The 21114-nt window shown below is 39.4% G+C and overlaps 1 protein-coding gene and 1 non-coding gene across 2 annotated transcripts; one reads left to right on the top strand and one right to left on the bottom strand.

Moving 5' to 3' along the window:
* The first annotated feature begins 1032 nt into the window (after positions 1–1032).
* On the top strand, positions 1033–1141 carry LOC149751321 (small nucleolar RNA R71). Its single transcript, XR_016398413.1, has one exon. It is a non-coding gene; the product is annotated as a small nucleolar RNA R71 (small nucleolar RNA).
* Positions 1142–6435: 5294 nt separating this feature from the next.
* Positions 6436–7359, bottom strand: LOC149751320 (uncharacterized). The gene has a single exon (XM_089927288.1). The coding sequence runs from the start codon at positions 7357–7359 to the stop codon at positions 6436–6438; it is 924 nt and encodes a 307-aa protein (XP_089783414.1).
* Between the last annotated feature and the right edge of the window lie 13755 nt (positions 7360–21114).

The raw sequence follows: 21114 nt of genomic DNA, 5'->3' as shown, positions 1-21114 counted from the left end.
TCAGAATTAGGTTCGAGCTTTTGCAACGGCTTTAACCGTTGTGGAAAAGGTGGAGGAAAAGGACATTCTACTTTTTCGGTATAAGTTGGGACCTCAACTTCTTCTTTGTCCCTTTCATCAACTTTGGGAGCATCAGAATTAGAAGTGACCTGCGGTCTCAATGGGACGTTTTGATTAATGACTTTTCCATTACGCAAAGTCATGATGCTCTTTGCATGTTCTGTATGTGAACTAGAAGGAGCCGTATTATTACTACCGTGCACTTGTGGGTTAGGTTGGGGTTGAGCTGGAAGCTTACCCTTCTCTTGAGTACTTAGGACGGTAGTCAACATTGACAATTGGTTCCTTATGTCTTCAAAATTTCGAGTATTTTGAGCATTGATATTAGCTTGACCTTGTAGAAAAGTTTGTATGGATTGCAAGGTATCCTCGATATTTGGCTTTTGAGAGGGTGGTGATGCAAAAGTAGGATGTGCAGGTGGAGGAACTGAATGGTGTGACTGTTGAGGATGATCATTTCTCCACCTAAAATTTGGATGATTCTTCCAACCAGGGTTATAGGTATTCGAGTATGGATCATTATAAGGCTTTTGGTAGGAGTTCATAGCATTTGCTTGATCGTGCAAGACTTCCTTGAATGCCGGTATGGTGGGGCAATCTGTAGTGGTATGACCCGACATATCGCAGATACCACAACACTCGTTTCTGAGCTCTATAGTCTTGACAGGCTCAACCTTCCTAAGCTCAATTTCTTCTACCTTCCTAGTGAGAGCTGCCATTTTAGCGTGAAGATCATCCTCAGTTCTGAGGTTGTAAAGGCCTCCCTGTACAGAGCTAGTAGGCTTAGGCAAAGACTTGTTGTTTCTATCCCCGTTATCCCAAAGTTGGGCAGTCTCAGCAAGGGAATCCAAATACTCCCATGCCTCATCAGGGTGTTTTTCTAAAAATCTACCATTGCACATGGTCTCTACAAACTGTTTCAACTGTGGAGATAAACCTTCATAAAAGAAGCTAATGGTTCTCCAAGTTTCGAATCCGTGATGAGGGCATGAGAGAAGAAGGTCTTTAAATCTTTTCCAACATTCATAAAATGTTTCATTATCTTTTTGTTGAAAATTGCTGATATGTCTTTTCAAAAAGTTGGTCCTTTGGTGTGGGAAAGAACTTCTTTAAAAATTCTCTCTGCATATCTTGCCAAGTTCTTATTGATCTAGGTCGCAAAGAGTTTAGCCATGTTTTGGCCTTATCCTTTAGAGAGAAAGGAAACAATGTCAGCTTGAGGACATCCTCGGTGACGTTTGGCACTCTAAATGTAATGCTCAATTCTTGAAAATCCTTTAAATGAAGATACGGAATCTCGGACTCTAACCCGTGGAACTTGGGCAGCAATTGAATTACCCCGGGTTTGATGTCAAAATATCCTACATTATCAGGAAAAATTATGCATGAAGGCTGACTAGTCCTAGCCGGTTGTAGGTATTGTCTTAGGGTCATAACATGGGGTTCACGTTCTCGATCGTGGTGACTCCCCGCATCTTCATTTAAATCAGCCATCTCACAAGGTGTGAGATATTGCGAAAAAAATTCGGGGGTATGTCCTAAGGGATGATCTAAAGTTGTACGACTTAATCGACCGGTGTCGTCCCTATTCCACTTTAGCATGCAAAATAATTTTCTCTCCTTTTTTTAATTTTTTTTTAAAATATAAGTACCAACTAAAGATATCCTAAAACGACACCCTAATACAAAAATCTATTCACAATCAAACATGCAACAAAACATTACACCTCAATTCCTAATGTTTTTCTTAAATTTCTAGACAGCTCCTAACTGGTTTGAAGAGGGCACCTAAGCCTCCAATCCGGTCTAATGAACCGAGTTGACCAGGTAAGCTCCCAGGTAAGTGGAGGGGTCACGATGCGTTTGCAAAGGTCCCACTTAAAACCCACTTGCCTCGAACAGACGAACTGTCTCCCTTATAGGGACAAAGCTTGCCTAGACATCAACTAAGCCACAGAGCGAAATTGGTGCAACTTTCGGTGGTCTTCGTCCTATTGAGCTCGAATGTCCTTAGGGGCCAACGTTTAGTTGATTTTAGTTAAGCTTAGGATATTTATGCACTGGGGTGATTTTTGGGCTAAGGACGAGTGATGAAATCCCGACCTTATCTTTTTAAATGGGTTCAGCCCTTAGAATATTTTATGCTGATGCCTTATACTATATGCAACAATCAAGAGATTTTGATAAGAGCACACTTCGGACCGTCCTGGAAAGAGGTAGAGAAAGAGGAACTTGACCCTAACCGCGACCTGCCGGTAGAACCAAAGTTATCAAAAGAAGCGTGACCCTAACCGCGACCTGCCGGTAGAACCAACACTATCAAGTTCTAATCCAAGAACAAAGGTGAAGCTCTCACATAAGAGAAACTCTCAAATTTCATTCATGCGTTCTCCCCCTCTCAAGTACAATTAGGTGCTATTTTAAGGCTGAAATGGCTTCAAAGAGAAGCAACTCCTAGGAAATTACATAGCACTACTTGTCATGCATTTTCCAAGGCTGCATTTACCAAGGCTTGGAAAAGATGCATGTTACACCTACTCCTAGAAAAGTAACCAGAACTTAGGAAAAAGATCCCAAAGTAATTATAGTGACTTTGGGAACTACAAGAAAGTCTGAATGTGACTTGGAAAATACAAAACATCATCTGAAAAATCATCCCAAAAGTATGCACGAAAATCCAAATACAATAGGAAAGTTGGCCTTCCCATGAATGCTTCTTGTCATGTGATTTGGACTTTCCAAAGTGTTGTCTTCAGGTTGGACTCAAAGCATCTTCACCCAATTGTATGAAAGTGACCCAATTAGGTGCAGCCTCTATCTCACGTTGGTCTTCTTTTCCTTTGATTTTTATGATCAGGCTTTCCAAAGCTTGTTTCATCCTCTTAGTCTTGGCCCTAGTCATAGGACCTTCAATTCCATGCAAAGGATCTTTAGATGGGCTGGTTGCGTCTCTATCATTGGTTGCATCTCTATCATTCCCTCCCTCTTCAAAAGGATTCGTCCTCGAATCAGATTCATCACCTACATCAAACAAAGATAGATCAGCCACATTAAAGGTAGCACTTACATTACCATATTCACTTGGCAAGTCCAACTTGTAGGCATTGTCATTGATCTTCTCTAGAACTTGGAAGGGTCCATCTCCTCTTGTTTGCAGCTTAGATTTTCTTTGAGTGGGAAACCTCTCCTTCCTCATATGAACCCAAACCCAATCTCCTGGTTCAAAAATAACTTTAATATGCCCCTTATTTGCTTGCTTTGCATATTGCTCATTCTTCCTCTCAATGTTGGCTCGAACTTTTGCATGCAACTCTCTAATAGTATCCGCCTTTTTCTTACCATCCAAATTGGTACACTCATTAGTAGGCAAAGGTAAGATGTCTAAAGTAGTCAAAGGATTAAAGCCATACACAACTTCAAAAGGAGAATAAGAAGTAGTAGAATGAACAGTTCTATTATAAGCAAACTCAACATGTGGCAAGCATTTCTCCCAATTTTTCAAATTCCTTTGAATGATAGCACGCAACAAGGTAGTAAGTGTTCTATTTACTACTTCAGTTTGTCCATCCGTTTGAGGATGTGCAACAGTAGAAAATAAGAGTTTTGTTCCTAGTTTATTCCACAAAGTTTTCCAAAAATGACTTAGAAACTTTACATCCCTATCACTTACTATTGTTCTAGGCAATCCATGCAAGCGCATTATCTCTTTAAAGAACAGATCAGCAATATGTGTTGCATCATTGGTTTTAGAGCATGCAATGAAATGTGCCATTTTACTAAACCTATCAACAACGACAAATATACTATCTTTGCCACCTTGAGATCGAGGTAATCCTAACACGAAATCCATTGAAATATCAGTCCAGGGTTGATTTGACACAGGCAAAGGTGTATAGAAGCCATGGGGCATGACTTTAGATTTAGCTTGTTTACATGCTATGCACTTATCACAGACCGATTGCACATCATGCTTCATGTTAGACCAATAAAAATGCTCATGCAATATTTCTAAGGTCCTTTTTATCCCAAAATGTCCCATCAATCCACCACCATGACTTTCTCTAACTAGCATTTCACGCAAGGAACAAACAGGCACACACAACTTATTTTTCTTAAACAAGAAACCATCATGCCTATAATAGTCCCCAAAAGCATGTTTAGAACAAGAATCCCATACTTGGCCAAAGTCAGAATCATTAGCATATAAGTCCTTTATAAACTCAAAACCAAGTAATTTAGTTTGCAAAGAAGTAAGCAATGCATACCTTCTGGACAATGCGTCAGCCACTTTGTTTTCCTTACCATTCTTGTACTTGATTACATAAGGAAACATCTCAATGAATTCCAACCACTTGGCATGTCTTTTTGAAGCTTACCTTGAGATCTTAGAAACTTCAAGCTTTGATGGTCAGAATGAATTATGAATTCCCTTGACCACAAGTAGTGTTGCCAAGTTTGCAAAGCTCTCACCAAAGCGTACAACTCTTTGTCATACGTGGAATAATTCAATAATGCCCCATTAAGCTTTTCACTAAAGTAAGCAATTGGTTTAGAGTCCTGCATTAGTACGGCCCCTATGCCAACACCAGATGCATCACATTCAATTTCAAAAGCTTTATCAAAATTAGGGAAAAAAAGCAAAGGTGCATTGGTCAATTTTTCTTTTAATGAATTAAAAGCTTCCTCATGCACTTCATTCCACTTAAACACAACATTCTTTTTAACAAGTTCATTCAAAGGTGCAGCAATAGAACTAAAGTTCTTTACAAACCTTCTATAAAAACTTGCTAAACCATGAAAACTTCTTACCTCATTTGCATTCTTAGGTGTAGGCCATTCTCTAATTGCCCTTACCTTCTCCTCATCCACACTTATTCCTTTCGAGGTTACAACAAAATCCAAAAACACAACAGATTCATGGCAGAATGAACACTTTTTAAGATTAGCATATAATTTGTTTTCTCTCAAAACATTAAGAACAACATGCAAATGATTAACATGTTCATCTAAGGTTTTGCTATAAATCAAAATATCATCAAAATACACTACAACAAATTTCCCAATGAAAGAACGCAAAACATGGTTCATTAACCTCATGAAGGTGCTGGGTACATTAGATAAGCCAAATGGCATCACCATCCACTCATATAAACCATATTTTGTTTTAAAAGCTGTTTTCCATTCATCACCTTCTTTCATGCGAATTTGATAGTATCCACTTTTCAAATCTATTTTAGAAAACACACACGAACCATGCAATTCATCAAGCATATCATCCAATCTAGGGATAGGATATCGATACTTTACAGTGATTTTATTTATGGCTCGGCAGTCCGTACACATGCGCCACGTCCCATCTTTCTTCGGAATCAAGATCACAGGAGCAGAACACGGGCTAAGACTCTCCCTCACAAATTCTTTTTGCAGCAACTCATCTACTTGCCTTTGAATTTCTTTTGCTTCCTCTGGACTTGTTCTGTAGGCTGGTCTATTTGGGATTGAAGAACCTGGAATTAAGTCAATCTGATGCTCAATACCTCTTGTAGGAGGTAATCCATGGGGGATTTCTTCTGGAAAAATATCACCAAATTCCTGTAACAAAGAAGCAACCATACTAGGCAAAGAAGAATTGAGTTCGTTAGTGAAATAAACATCCTTGTGTATGAGCACAAGTAGCTGCTCTTTTGCTAACAAGGCACTCTCAACCTCTCTTTTGCTTGCAAATGCACTCACTCTCTTTTTTTTCTCTTCTTTGGATTTTGATTTATTCTTTTCTTTCTTCTGCTCACTCTCATTTTTCTTATCTTTCCTCTCTTTTTCTTGAATGCTCAATTGCTCCTCTCTCAACTTACACTCTCTTGTAATTCTGATTTGATCAGCATAGGCCTCGATTGGTTGGAGAGGTGTTAAAACAATAGTGTGATTGTTCATAATAAGAGTATATCTATTTTTGTACCCATCATGAATAACCCTTCTATCAAATTGCCAACCAACATAGCCGAATATTAAGTGGTTTGAAGATGGGCTTTCGAGATGGATATTCCTATGGAGAAGATTTCAAAAACAAGGGATGAGAAAGAACAGCCTGGAAAGCTAATTGTGGACAACTTTTTGAAGTGCTTCACGGACGCCCAAGAAGTAGATGTCCAGCATGCATAGGTGCCACATCACAAAGAACTTCATCCTTGTATTTACCAATGGAAAATGAAATCATCACTTGCTTAGTCACCCTTATGTCTCCACAATCATTCAGCCACTGAAGTCTATATGGATTAGGGTGCTTTAATGTGGGCAAACTCAATTTTTCAACCAACAAGGTGCTAGCAACATTAGTGCAACTCCCACTATCAATGATTAAGCTGCATACCTTGTCGTTTATATGGCATCTTGTATGAAATATATGCTCACGTTGCTCCTCATTACACCCGCCTTAGGTTGCATGTTGAGAGCACGCCTAGTAACAAGCACATCTCCAACAACAGGTTCAGCAACTTCAACATCACTACAATCCTCCAATGGTGGCATGTCATCATCACTTGAGCTCACACTCTCTATGTCTCCATTATCCAGCAGTATCATGGCTCTTTTATTTGGACATTGAGAAGCAATATGTCCAACTCCTTGACACCTGAAATATTTGATATCACGAGATCTAGAGGATGAATTAGTTTCCATTTTACCTTTAGGTGCAGCAATCGAATTTTTGGCCTTTGCATCTTTTTTTGGCTTTGACACAAATTTGTTATTTTGCCAATTCGATTTCCATGAGGAACTAGTAGTAAATTTGGAAGTACTCTTAGCTTTCAATTGCCTTTCCACTAGAATAGCTTTGTGCAGCAAATCCTCCATCTCTATATAATGTTGCAATTCTACCACATCAGCTATCTCCTTCTTTAAACCTCCAATGAATCTAGCCATAGTTGGCTCTCGGTCTTCTTCAACATTGGCTCTAATCATGGCTATTTCCATCTCCTTATAGTAATCTTCCACACTCATGGAGCCTTGAGTTAGACTTTGCAATTTCCTGTGCAAATCTCTATAGTAGTGGCTGGGTACAAACCTTTTTCTCATGACAGCCTTCATCTCATCCCATGTACCAATAGGCCTCTCCTCATTTCTACGTCTACTAGTCACCATTTGATCCCACCAAATACTAGCATAATCATGGAACTCAACAATGGCTAGTTTAACCCTCTTCTCCTCGGAATAATTATGACATTCAAACACATGTTCAACCTTTCTCTCCCACTCTAAATATAATTCAGGATCATTTTTACCTTGGAATGCAGGGATTGTCATCTTAATACTTCCCAAATGACTGTCTTTTCTTGATTCATCTCTTTGCCTCCTTCCATTACTTCTTCCATCCGAATACTCCTCTTCTTCTTCTTCTTCAAACATCCGCCCCCTCAAAGGTTTGAGTCTGCTTGGTGATTCCAAATCATTCATTCGTGCACCGAGCTTAGTAAGTTGATCAGCAATGGCTTTCATCCATAACTTCATATCAACATCTGGTTGTTTACTACCTTCACTACTCATCTTTGTATGCTGCAATCAATAGATTAGTATAAATAGAATAGGTCCTCACACACTCCTCTCTCTGGTGGACACTCTTTTATGGCTTTTTCTTGATGATGATCTCACCCTCTTGCCTTTTACCACTTAGCTTCACCTTATGAGCTCTTAAATAAGAACCTTTTGGATGTTTCTACACAACAGGAAACAGTAAGGAGTCGATAATAACCTTAGGGAATAAGAACTCGCAAGGAACAATTTAATTGGAACCAACAAAGGGTTCAAGGAAGGTTTGAATTGAGAACAATTCAATGGAAGCGTTAAAGAACCCACAAGGAAATTAGAAGCAAAATCTGCCCCGAATTTTTCTTTTTTTTTTTCTTTTTTTTTTTGAAATAGCAGAACAGAAAGGAACAAGGACGATGACACAAACCGATTAAAGGAAGATGTCACCAAGGATATAGAGATAAACAATAGCGGAACACCTTTTTTTTTTTGAATTAAACAAGATAAACACACAAAGGATAGATAACACCTGATTTCAGGAACCGGGCTCTGATACCAAATGATAAGAGAACACTTCGGACCGTCCTGGAAAGAGGTAGAGAAAGAGGAACTTGACCCTAACCGCGACCTGCCGGTAGAACCAAAGTTATCAAAAGAAGCGTGACCCTAACCGCGACCTGCCGGTAGAACCAACACTATCAAGTTCTAATCCAAGAACAAAGGTGAAGCTCTCACATAAGAGAAACTCTCAAATTTCATTCATGCGTTCTCCCCCTCTCAAGTACAATCAGGTGCTATTTTAAGGCTGAAATGGCTTCAAAGAGAAGCAACTCCTAGGAAATTACATAGCACTACTTGTCATGCATTTTCCAAGGCTGCATTTACCAAGGCTTGGAAAAGATGCATGTTACACCTACTCCTAGAAAAGTAACCAGAACTTAGGAAAAAGATCCCAAAGTAATTATAGTGACTTTGGGAACTACAAGAAAGTCTGAATGTGACTTGGAAAATACAAAACATCATCTGAAAAATCACCCCAAAAGTATGCACGAAAATCCAAATACAATAGGAAAGTTGGCCTTCCCATGAATGCTTCTTGTCATGTGATTTGGATTTTCCAAAGTGTTGTCTTCAGGTTGGACTCAAAGCATCTTCACCCAATTGTATGAAAGTGACCCAATTAGGTGCAGCCTCTATCTCACGTTGGTCTTCTTTTCCTTTGATTTTTATGATCAGGCTTTCCAAAGCTTGTTTCATCCTCTTAGTCTTGGCCCTAGTCATAGGACCTTCAATTCCATGCAAAGGATCTTTAGATGGGCTGGTTGCGTCTCTATCATTGGTTGCATCTCTATCAGATTTTTTTTTTAAATGTTTTATGACATGACATTAAATTTCATTGAATAGGTGATCAAGCAAATTATTTATTTTTTTAAAATTTTATGAGTTGAAGTTTGAAATTTAAAATTTGAAATTTGAAATTTGAAATTTTAGGTTTTTTCTCTTTTTTTTTATTTTCGAATAATCACCCTTGATCTTTTCTTAAAGTTTTTTTTTCTTAAATTTTCAATTAGCAACAAGGGTTAATGAGATATGATAACAATAAAATTTTGATTCTAAAAAAACTAATTGCAGAAAATTCAAAACAGAAAGCAGCAAGGTTTCATATTAAAAAATGTCAATCAGACCGTTCAAATTATTAAAAAATATGTCTTGCACCAGCTGACTAAATTTGAGTCCAATCAGACGGCTAATTTCTATGATATCAGAGTTTGATGCAACTATGCAGGGAATTAAAAATAGTAGTAAAGATTTAATCTAATTTTTTTTTTTCAAAAGAAAAATACAAACTACTAAGGTAAAAATTAAATCTAAAATTATACTAATAACTCAGCCGTTCCCGGCAATGGCGCCAAAAACTTGGTGATTTCGAAAAATTGCTCTCCCAAGTGCAGGAGATTCGCACAAGTAATATAACTCGGAAGTTCGAGGTCGATTCCTCAGGGAACGATATATGGATTATTAGCGTAATCTCAGTTTAATTAATTCAGTTAATTTGTTGATTAAGATGATGTTTTGCAAATAGAAAACAAATCAGTACACAGAGAATCAAAGTATGGATAGATTAAGATGGAGTAGGGATCTGGAATCCCCCTTGATAATTTTGCATTCAAGAATTAAATTCTTCGATTCTTGATTAAAGATATAAATGTAGGATAGATCAAAGCATGGGATATATTTTAGGGACATATGAACTCTATTTCTACGCATTTATCGTGCCTATTACATCAACGACAAATCAAATACTAAAGCGGTCCACATGTCGATCAACATAAACCATTAAAGAACTATCTACAAAATAATTATGCAAGAATCCATAATATATTGAAAATATAAATCTATAAGAATTAAAGGTTTAGAATTTACTTCAAAGATAGCAATACATTAAGGGTTCCTCCATCACCCTTCACCTAAAGGATTAGCCAGCCATCAACATCAAAGACTCTCCCCTGTTACTCCTCTCTATATTTTTTTCTCTTTTTCTTCTCGGAAACAGGGCATCCCCTGTTTCCTTCTTCTCTTTTCCCTTCAACTGCAGCAGCCGACTCCTCTATTCTTCCTCTTCTTCCCACGAATCAGCCCCCTGTTTTCTTTTTTTTGTGGGAACCAGAACAACCCCCCCTCTCAGCCGACTACCTCTTATAATCAACTCTCTCCCTCCATGGATCTTCGGAATCCGCTGGAGATCAATGCATTAGAGGCAAACGGCTAGATCTTGGGCGCGTGAGGCTGAAGCATTGGAGCTAATCTCGGCCGGATCCGGCGCTGAGAACGGCCGTGATGGAGGAGGCGGACGGCTGAGCGGTGATCTTGGAAGCTGAAGATTTGATTGCAGAGAAGAGCTGGGAGCAAACGGAAGAAGAGGATGGCACGGGATGCTTCACGGGCTGCCGGGACGCTTCATGGACAGTCGGGAGTGATCGCAGGCGGATCAGGAGGCTGGAAATGTGGAGCGGATGCGGAGGGATGGCTGGGCGATCATGAATCCAGAAGACGCATGGATGGATCGCGATCTCTTCTGGATTGCCGCTGGGAAGCTTCTGGGATGTGTGAGCTGATCACGGCTGGATGTTGCTTGATCCGGAGGAGCTGGGACGCTGGAACGGAGGAGGCACGATCGTTGGAATGGAGGAGAAAGCTGGGCATTGATCACGGGACCTACGGGAGGAGCGGACAGCTGAGAATCAAGAAGCTAGGATGCTCGCGATCGCGGGAGCTGAAGCGCGGACGAGTTAATCACGGGGGAATTGGATGTTGGTTCGTGGACGTCATGACTCACTTGCGGGGGGGATAGGTTGCACGCGGGTTCCATCAAAATGAGATGCACGGGCTACTGGGAATCGATTGCAGTGAACTGAACGGCTGAACTTAGCCTCCTTCTAGTGTGCAACTGGGGTTGACCCATACGATTGGCTAGTCATCCGCGGAGATGCATCTTTTTTGACCCGATGCGCATTTTTGTTTTGATTTACGATCACCTGCACCCTACAAAAATATAATATTAATACAATACTTTTATTATTATTTATTAGCAATAATATTAATTTAAGTAATGTGTAAATCACACTTTTGTGCTCTCATCAATGATGTATTGGTTTTGATTAGATCAAGTTTCATCATGTGATGTTGCATGAACTTGAATTTTGAATTCAAAATTCAAAATTCCACAAAATCCTTCCCAAATATGGGACGGTTGGCATGAAGTTAGAGGAGATAGCAACATTAAAAGGACCTCCATCAGTTGGTGGTCGAATTCAAGGAAGAAAGAGAGAAAAAAAAAAGAAAAAAAGGGAAGGAGCCTAATGCATGAAAAGAAAAATCAGCCTTCCACTCGCCATTAGTTCATCTACTAAGTTCATGTTGCCATAGCTGTTAGGGATCCCTGATAAGAGTCTTTAGATTAGATCTAAGTCCTCTTCAATCCCTCTAAACCTTTCCTCCAAGTTCTTCCAAGAAGGCGGATCAAAAGTTGATAGCGTTGGGAAGATCAAATTTCAGCCTTAAGAAATTCTGCGCAAGCTAGCACTTCCGTAGGATTGGATCTCTCTAGGAACTTCAAATGTACTTCTCATAGAGGCCATTCGTGTGCGTGGCTGTGAAATCAAGGATCAGATCCATAAGTTTCATCCATCATAAAAGGTATCAATCCCACATCAATCTTTTATTTTGGTGTCAGGGTCTAGGTCCGATTTCCCGATGTTTTACCCTCCTTTGGGGCTCCTCACGGAGTTATCTCCAGAATCCATTCGATGGATATTTGAAGATTAATCGAAATAGAGTGTTTAACTTTCAGATCTGATAGTGAATCATGCATAAAGTTTTAGCATAATTGTTTAAACGATTCTGGCATAATCCTATGTGTTCTTACAGTGCTGATTTCTAGATTTGATCTTATAAGCATGCACGAACTAAATTGTTTGATTCGATTTTTTTGCTGCATTTTTGAAACTTAAAAAGAACTACGTATGACTTGATCCCCCTTATAAAGGGGTATGTAGGCAACTCGATCAGGTTCGGCCATGGTTTTCAAAAAAAAAAAAAATTCAGCATGCTTAACACCGTAGAACCTAGGATTCATTTTAATGGTATCAGAGCCAGGTTCGTGTTTAAACTTTTATGTTTTAATTCTTGCAATTAAATCTAAATTCATGAACATGCTTAGATTAGATCTAAAGTATTTTTTATGATTGATTTAATTGCTGATTATGCATGATTAACTAGATCTGAAATTTTGAATGCATATGATGCATGTTTGTGTTAAGATTTGTAACATAAATAAATCTGAAATCATAATAATATTTAGATTAGATCTAAATAAAATTAATGATTCAATTGATCTCTAATTTTAAAGAACAAATCAGATCTAAAAGTAAAAATAAAAAAAATACATAAGATGTATGTTGTTTTGAATTAATTCATGAAGTTATGTATATGCGATACATGAACATGAATCATAAGGATTTAATCATGAATTAAATCTGATTACATATGATTAATTACAAATACTCAGATCTGAAAATATGATTTAAGAATTGAAAGATTGTAATTAATATGTAATTAAAAAGAAATATGCAATGATCAAAACTTTCATAAGTCTATACTTAATTGAGAATTAAGTTGTGGAGTGATTGATTATACCCCTATTTGATTTTGATGAGCTCAAAGCATTTGAGTATATTTCATATTGTACTAATAAATTCAATCTAGTGTTTTAGGCGAATATATGTGAATTTATCTTTAAGAGCATCGAGCCTTGGTTCAAAGTAATTTGGCTAAGTGTTGAACTCAATTGAGCCAAAGTCTGAAGCTCGAGTCGACTCCGGAAGATTGCGAGTCGACTACAAGTGTTTTAGAGGGTCTGATGCAAGCTCGAGTCGACTCCGACTGAGAACAGACAGAAGGACAGAAAGATGAATTTCAGACCCTGTCACCGAGTTGACTCCGAAGATTTCGAGTCGACTCCGATGCTTGCCGAGTTGACTCCCGACGGTTCCGAGTCGACTCCAAAGGGTAATAGACAGAAAGACAGAGAGGTGTTTTCTAGACCCTGTTACCGAGTCGACTCCAGAAGGTTACGAGTCGACTTCGATATTTGGCGAGTCGACTCCCAGTTATGTCCGAGTCGACTCCTAGAGGAAAGCAAGTCCAAAAGATAGAGAACCATTTTCGGAGATCCTGTGAACGAGTTGATTCCAAGTGTTCCAGAGTCGACTCCCAAGTCAGCCGAGTCGACCCCAACAAAGTGCGAGTCGACTCCGAGGCAGCAGACAGAGGATCGGTTTTTCGGGCTCTAAGAGCCGAGTCGACTCTAAGAGGATCCGAGTCGACTCGAGAGAGAAATGCAGAAAAATAGATCTCTGGAATCCTGAGAACGAGCCGTCTCCAAAATGCCGAGTCATCTCCAGATCTTGGCGAGTCGACTCCAGGGTTCGACCGAGTCGACTCCAGGTTGGGACAGCACTTTAATTCAAATTCTGAACAGTGGGCGAGTCGTCTCCAGTAAAGCATGAGTCGACTCCAGCAACAGCCGAGTCAACTCCAGATCGAGCGAGTCGACTCCAACCCCAACGGATTCATTGTCAGGAGGTGCAGACTGTGCAGAACGGCTACAAATCAGTGTCTAACGGCTATTTTTCAAAAGGGACTGTTTAAAAAGCCAGAGTAAACAGTAGTAGACAACAAGAGAGTGACTACATCTGTGCATTAAGGCATTTCCAACTACCAAGAGTCCATTGAGAGAAAAGACAAGCAAAAGAAGGAAGAAACGCATTCAATTTATTCCTAGAAGTTTTTCCTTCGCATTCAAGGCTCTTCTTCTGACATCAAATCTTTAGCGCACTCAAAGAGGAGATTCAGAGTTCGAGAAGCCCTTTCTTCCTCTTCCAAAATTTGTTTGAGGGCTTCTAACTTTACTTCGCATTTATTGTTTTCACATCTACTTGTTTAGAAGCTTTCTCTGTGAAATCTCAAACTCTATTTTTCAAGGGTTGTAAGGTTTGTTGGTGAGCCAAATATAAAACCAACGGTGTAAGATTTTGGTTGGTGAACCAGGAAAAACCAACTGGGTTTGATTGTGAACCCGAAAAAATAATTGGGCGGTTCTAGTCGGTGAGCCTGTGAAAACCGACCGAGTTCGTTGTAATCTCGGAAAAACAACAAGTTAGGTTGTGAGTTTATAAAACAACCGGCTGTAATCCTAGGAATTATAGTGAAAACCCAAGTGCGGCTTAGGGAGTGGACGTAGGAGCAAGAGTTGGCTCCGAACCACTATAAACTTGGTTGTGTTTGTATTGGCTATTGTCTCCTTTTCTCTCTACACTCACTTCATCTAGTAAATTATCTAATTTGCTTGCAATAAATTTAGTTAATTACTTATCATAGTTTCTAATTTGTCATAATTAATTAAAACCCAATTCATCCCCCCTCTTGGGTTGTCTGCTTGGGCAACAAGTGGTATCAGAGCAGGAGCTCTTATATTAAAAGAGTAAAAGATTAAAATGACAACCCCTTTTGGATCTTCTCTTAGTGAGAGGCAATCCACCAATAGACCTCCATTCTTCAATGGAACTAACTACACCTATTGGAAGGCTAGAATGGAGATATTTATCCAAGCCCAAAACTATGATGTTTGGAGCATCATAGTTAATGGACCATATATTCCTTCTATCTATGTAGATAACATTGCTATACCCAAGCTTGAAAAAGATTGGGATGATAGTGATAGAAGGAAGGCACAACTAAATGCCAAAGCAATGAATGTACTTTATTGTGCCTTAGACCATAATGAATTCAATAGAATCTCTACTTGCAATTCTGCAAAAGAGATATGGGATAGACTTGAAGTGACCCACGAGGGCACGAATCAAGTCAAGGAATCTAAAATAAACATGCTAGTTCATAAGTATGAGCTGTTTAAAATGGAATCTAATGAAACCATCACTTGCATGTTCACTAGATTTACTGATATTGTCAACGGCTTAAAAAGCCTTGGCAAAAGTTATACTAACAGTGACCTTGTCAGAAAAATTCTTTGATCGTTACCAAGGTCATGGGAAGCCAAGGTAACGGCGATCCAAGAAGCTAAAGACTTGAACAAGCTGCCACTCGAGGAGCTCCTTGGATCTTTGATGACACATGAGCTCATAATGAAGCAACACAGTGAAGAAGAGTCGTCCCATAAGAAAAAGGTAATTACCCTTAAGTCTACTTCTTCTAACAAGGATCCCTCTTGCAGTAGCAGCAGCAAAGAAAAAGAAAACAATGAGGAAGATGATGAAGAAGCCCTTCTTGTGAGGAAATTTAGAAGATTCATCAATAGAAAGAAGCCTCTCCATAAGAAAAGAGTTTCCTCAAATTCCTTTAACAAGGATAAAGGTAAGGAAAGGAAAGGAGAGAGAATCGGATGTTATGAATGCAAGAAGCCGGGCCATTTCAGAGCTGACTGTCCCTTGCTGAAAAAGAGCAACAAATACAAGAAGAAGAAAGCTCTTGTCACCACCTGGACTGACACCGATAAATCATCATCATCATCGAAAGATGAACAAGAGGAAAAGGCCAACTTCTGTTTTATGGCGAACGAAAATGAGGTAATATCTGAAACACATTTAGATTTTACTTTTAATGAATTGTATGATGCTTTTAATGAACTAATGAATGAATATAAGACAATAAACCTTAAAAATAAAGAATTGAAGCTAACTAATCAATCTTACACTCATAAGTACGATAAATTAATTAAGGATAAGGACTCTATCATCAAAGAAAACTTAGAACTTAAAACAAGCAACCAATTGCTAACTCAAAAAACTAATACTTTAATTAAAGATAAGAAAGACTAACTAAGAAAGTTTCAGAACTTAAAAACAGTAACCGAACTCTAAAAGATAACTTTACAAAATATCTAAATTTACTAAATACAAAAAAACTGAACTTAACAAAAGAACTTGAAAAATATAAACCTATAGTTGAGAAGTTTACCTTTAGTTATGAAAAACTAGAAATGATTCTTAATAGTCAAAGAACTGTATTTAATAAAGCCGGTTTAGGGTATAAGCCTAACAACAAGCAAAAATTTCTTAAAAACTTTTTTGTAAAAGTCGGAAAAAGTAAAACCAAAAATGTAACTTGTTTTTGTTGTGGTAAAGTAGGACATATAGCAAATGTATGTAACCACAAAAAAACTGAAGTTAAAAGAAAGATTAAAAAGATTTGGGTTCCAAAAGGAACCAACATTACTAACCTTGAAGGACCCAAGAAAACTTGGGTACCTAAAACTGTATGATTTTCTTGTGTAGGAGTGTCTTGCAGCCAAGATCAACAAACACTGTTGGTACTTGGATAGTGGCTGCTCAAGACACATGATGGGTGACAAAGAGCAATTCTTCACCCTAGAGCCTAAAAAGGAAAGTGCGGTGACTTTTGGAGACAACAACCAAGGTCACATCATTGGTATAGGTAAAATACAAATCACCCCTTCAACCTTCGTTGATAATGTACGATTTGTAGATGGTCTTAAGCATAACTTACTTAGCGTTAGTCAATTATGTAATAGAGGTTTTGATGTGAAGAGTCCTCTACTTTATGGAAGCCCATTCTGTGAAGAGTCCCCTCACCCATATGATCAGTGTACCTGAGGGAGCGTGTGGGTTCTCCCTTAAGGATAGGGACCTCTAATTTTCTAAAGATAAGAGTAAATAGCATTCCGTAGGGAAGACTTAGCCTAGGCTTATCTAAGGGTTCACAGAGATACCTATAGATTAGCTTTGAAAAGTTTAGGGGAATGTCATGTAGAATGTAGAACATCAAAGCTAGGTCCTTTTCTGAGACAAAGTCAAACCGATCAGTCTTAGAAAAAAGGGTCCTAGATATAATGCTCAGGAGGAGTCGCATTTCAGCCGAAAAGCTGATTTGCAGACACCTCCTCTATGGGGGATTAGGGTGGTCTCCCTAAAATGGTCGTAAGGGCCTCTGTTCTGTCTGTGGGATGTGTGGGAGCGATCCCATCGCGAGACAAGTGGAGGACCCTAGCAATGAGATCTTCAGAAATGAGAATGGGTACATTGGCTACTACCCCTTGGACTCCACCGCCACCCCTTGTGACGGTCCCATAAAATTTCCTAACTAACCCTAGGTAGGTAGGGAGATCAAGAGAACAAAAATATTCTAAGTTTTGGGCTCTAAGGTGATGCCCTAGGTTGAACCCTTCCCGGGAGAGAAAGTCAAAGTTGACTCGTCTCCCGGTAGAGACAACCCTCCCGGTGCACGGTTGCGAGGGAACCGTCCTCGGCGGAGAAGGAACTGGAGGTGGTGGCCTCACGGGTTCATTTCTCGTCTTGGACCGTCTCTCGGCGCCGCTCGCGGAGAGAGGTCTCATCCGGCTCGGGACAACTACTTTTCTAGGCATTTTCGACCTAATACGGAAGGATGGACTCAAAGGATGGAAGAAAACAAGGAAGAAATGATAGAAAAAAGGGTCGGGGACGATGTAGGAGACGACTCTAGGTTTTTGAACGGTGGCGGTCGAGAATAGAAGTGGAGAAAAGGATATTTCAGTTAGGGTTAAAAGTCGGATTTCCGACCTCGAGTCGACTCCTGAACATGCGCGAGTCGACTCGACCTCGAGTCGACACCTAAACATGTGCGAGTCGACTCGCCCACGAGCCGACTCTAAAATCTATTCGAGTCGACTCGAACTCTGGCACATAACCAAAAACTCAGTTAATTCCATGCCAAAGGAGAGAGATATGAAAATCTTTAGAAGTTAAGGAATGATTTGATAACTATAGACGAGAAATCCTATATCCAATGTAAGCTAATCATCAAAACCAATGAAATATAAGAGAGTATCACAAAAATGGATCAATCACTCCTAACCATCTTCTAAGAGTACAAAATCGATCTTCACTCAAGGATTTTGTGAAGATATCAGCAAGTTGATCATCAGTACAAATAAATTCAAGCATCACATCACCATTTAACACATGATCTCTTATGAAGTGATGTCTTATCTCAATATGTTTAGTTCTTGAGTGCTGAATTGGATTTTTAGTTAGATTTATGGCACTTGTATTATCACAATTTATGGAAATCTTATCTTGTTTAATGTCATAATCTTCAAGTTGTTGCTTGATCCATAAAATTTGAGCACAACAACTCCCGGCAGCAACATATTCGGCTTCCGCAGTGGATAGTGCTCCTTCCTAATGTCACTCCCTCCACAGCAGCCGTATCCATGATGATAGCAGAACTAAGGGAGGAAATGTCCAACATAAGTAGCCTAGTCCAGGGTCAATACTGGAGCCTTAGCGACATAAAGGAAGACACGAGGAAGATGCGAGACAGCATCAAAGAAGAGATGGGAAGCCAGAGTCAAGGTGCGGAAAGGCTTGCAAATGCCTTAATCTTCAAACTTGACACTATTCAGAAGAATGTGACCCAGCTAACTAAGATACAATCTAAGGCCACCTCGGAGATCATCGCACAACTAGGGAATGTATCTGAGGGGATAAGCTTGCTCATGCGACATACTAGACTGAGTACGGGAGCCACTTCATCCACTACTAGACGACCCTAGTGTATTTTTGATTTTATGATGTACAGTCCCTTGAGGACTTTTTTGATATGTATTCATTTTTGTACTTACTATAATGAATAGAGCTTTTCCTTCAAAAATCTGTGCAATTTGACTTATTATCTCTTTCTGTGTTATGTGCCTTTTTGCTATGATGACAAAAAGGGGGAGAAAATATGATGAATTGAAATGTAAAGGGAATCACTAAACAAAAGAAAATCCTTAAAGCAAAATGTAATTTGTTCTTAGTGGACTCGATACCTCGAGGCTCATTATCTCTCTGTTGGAGCTCCTCAAGGAGTGATCTCCAGAATCTATTCAAGGCATATTGGGAGATTAGTTGAATCATACTCAAAAACAAATTGTCAGATCTTTCCTATGAAAGTAAGAATTTAAGCTCAAAAGTTTCAAAATATTAAAAGAAAATTTAAAAAACTTAAACAAAATAGAATGTACATGTTGAGGGGGAGAATCTAAAATCTTAAGAAAGCAAATTCATTGAACACATATAAGCCGAATAATTGATTGCATGATTTGAAGGCTTATATAATTCCAAATGAAAGGAGGAGCTTTAATTTCAGGATTTACTGATTCATACCTTTCAATTTTGGATAAATTAAATGACTAGACAATTGAATTCATTTCAAAACTTTACTATAAATTACCTCTTGGTTGAGCAATTCACTTTACAAATACTCAATATTTTGTCATCATAAAAAAGGGAGAGATTGTGGAGTGATTAATTATACCCCTATTTGATTTTGATGAGCTCAAAGCATTTGAGTATATTTCATGTTGTACTAATAAATTCAATCTAGTGTTTCAGGCGAATATATATGAATTTATCTTTAAGAGCATCGAGCCTTGGTTCAAAGTAATTTGGCTAAGTGTTGAACTCAATTGAGCCAAAGTCTGAAGCTCGAGTCGACTCCGGAAGATTGCGAGTCGACTCCAAGTGTTTCAGAGGGTCTGGCACAAGCTCGAGTCGACTCCGGTACACTACGAGTCGACTCCAACTAAGAACAGACAGAAGGACAGAAAGATGAATTTCAGACCCTGTCACCGAGTTGACTCCGAAGATTTTGAGTCGACTCCGATGCTTGCCGAGTCGACTCCCGACGGTTCCGAGTCGACTCCAAAGGGTAACAGACAGAAAGACAGAGAGGTGTTTTCTAGACCCTGTTACCGAGTCGACTCCGATATTTGGCGAGTCGACTCCCAGTTATGTCCGAGTCGACTTCCAGAGGAAAGCAAGTCCAAAAGGCAGAGAACCAGTTTCAGAGATCCTGTGAACGAGTCGACTCCAAGTGTTCCAGAGTCGACTCCCAAGTCAGCCAAGTCGACCCCAACAAAGTGCGAGTCGACTCCGAGGCAGCAGACAGAGGATCGGTTTTTCGGGCTCTAAGAGCCGAGTCGACTCCAAGAGGATCCGAGTCGACTCGAGAGAGAAATGCAGAAAAATAGATCTCTGAAATCTTGAGAACGAGCTGTCTCCAAAATGTCGAGTCATCTCCAGATCTTGGCGAGTCGACTCCAGGGTTCGACCGAGTCGACTCCAGGTTGGGACAGCACTTCAATTCAAATCCTGAACAGTGGGCGAGTCGTCTCCAGTAAAGCATGAGTCAACTCCAGCAACAGCCGAGTCAACTTCAGATCGAGCGAGTCGACTCTAGATCGAGCGAGTCGACTCCAACCCCAACGAATACATTGTCAGAAGGTGCAGACTGTGCAGAATGGCTACAAATCAGTATCTAACGGCTATTTTTCAAAAGAGACTGTTTAAATAGCCAGAGTAAATAGTAGTAGACAACAAGAGAGTGACTCCATCTGTGCATTAAGGTATTTCCAACTACCAAGAGTCCATTGAGAGAAAAGACAAGCAAAAGAAAGAAGAAACGCATTCAATTCATTCCTAGAAGTTTTTTCTTCGCATTCAAGGCTCTTCTTCTGACATCAAATCTTCAGTGCACTCAAAGAGGAGACTAACAGTTCGAGAAGCCCTTTCTTCCTCTTTCGAAATCTGTTTGAGGGCTTCTAACTTTACTTCGCATTTATTGTTTTCACATCTGCTTGTTTAGAAGCTTTCTCTGTGAAATTCCAAACTCTATTTTTCTTACTTGATTCGATCAGGGGATTGAATCAAGGGTTGTAAGGTTTGTTGGTGAGCCAAATATAAAACCAACGGTGTAAGGTTTTGGTTGGTGAACCGGAGAAAACCAACTAGGTTTGATTGTGAACCCGGAAAAACAATTGGGCGGTTCTAGTCGGTGAGCCTGTGAAAACCGACCGAGTTCGTTGTAATCTCGGAAAAATAATAAGTTAGGTTGTGAGCTTGTACAACAACTGGCTGTAATCCTAGGGATTATAGTGAAAACCCAAATGTGGCTTGGGGAGTGGACGTAGGA

This window comes from Phoenix dactylifera, chromosome 14, assembly GCF_051530095.1.
Source record: "Phoenix dactylifera cultivar Ajwa chromosome 14, Ajwa_hap1_PhDact_Kaust_v1.1, whole genome shotgun sequence".
Taxonomy (NCBI): Eukaryota; Viridiplantae; Streptophyta; class Magnoliopsida; order Arecales; family Arecaceae; genus Phoenix; species Phoenix dactylifera.
Note: the sequence above shows the minus strand (reverse complement) of the source record. Positions and strands in the feature narration are given on the sequence as shown.

What these genes read in the sequence shown, in the direction of transcription:
- LOC149751320 (XM_089927288.1), bottom strand. Translation starts at nt 7,359, where the DNA reads ATGACAATCCCTGCATTCCAAGGTAAAAATGATCCTGAATTATATTTA.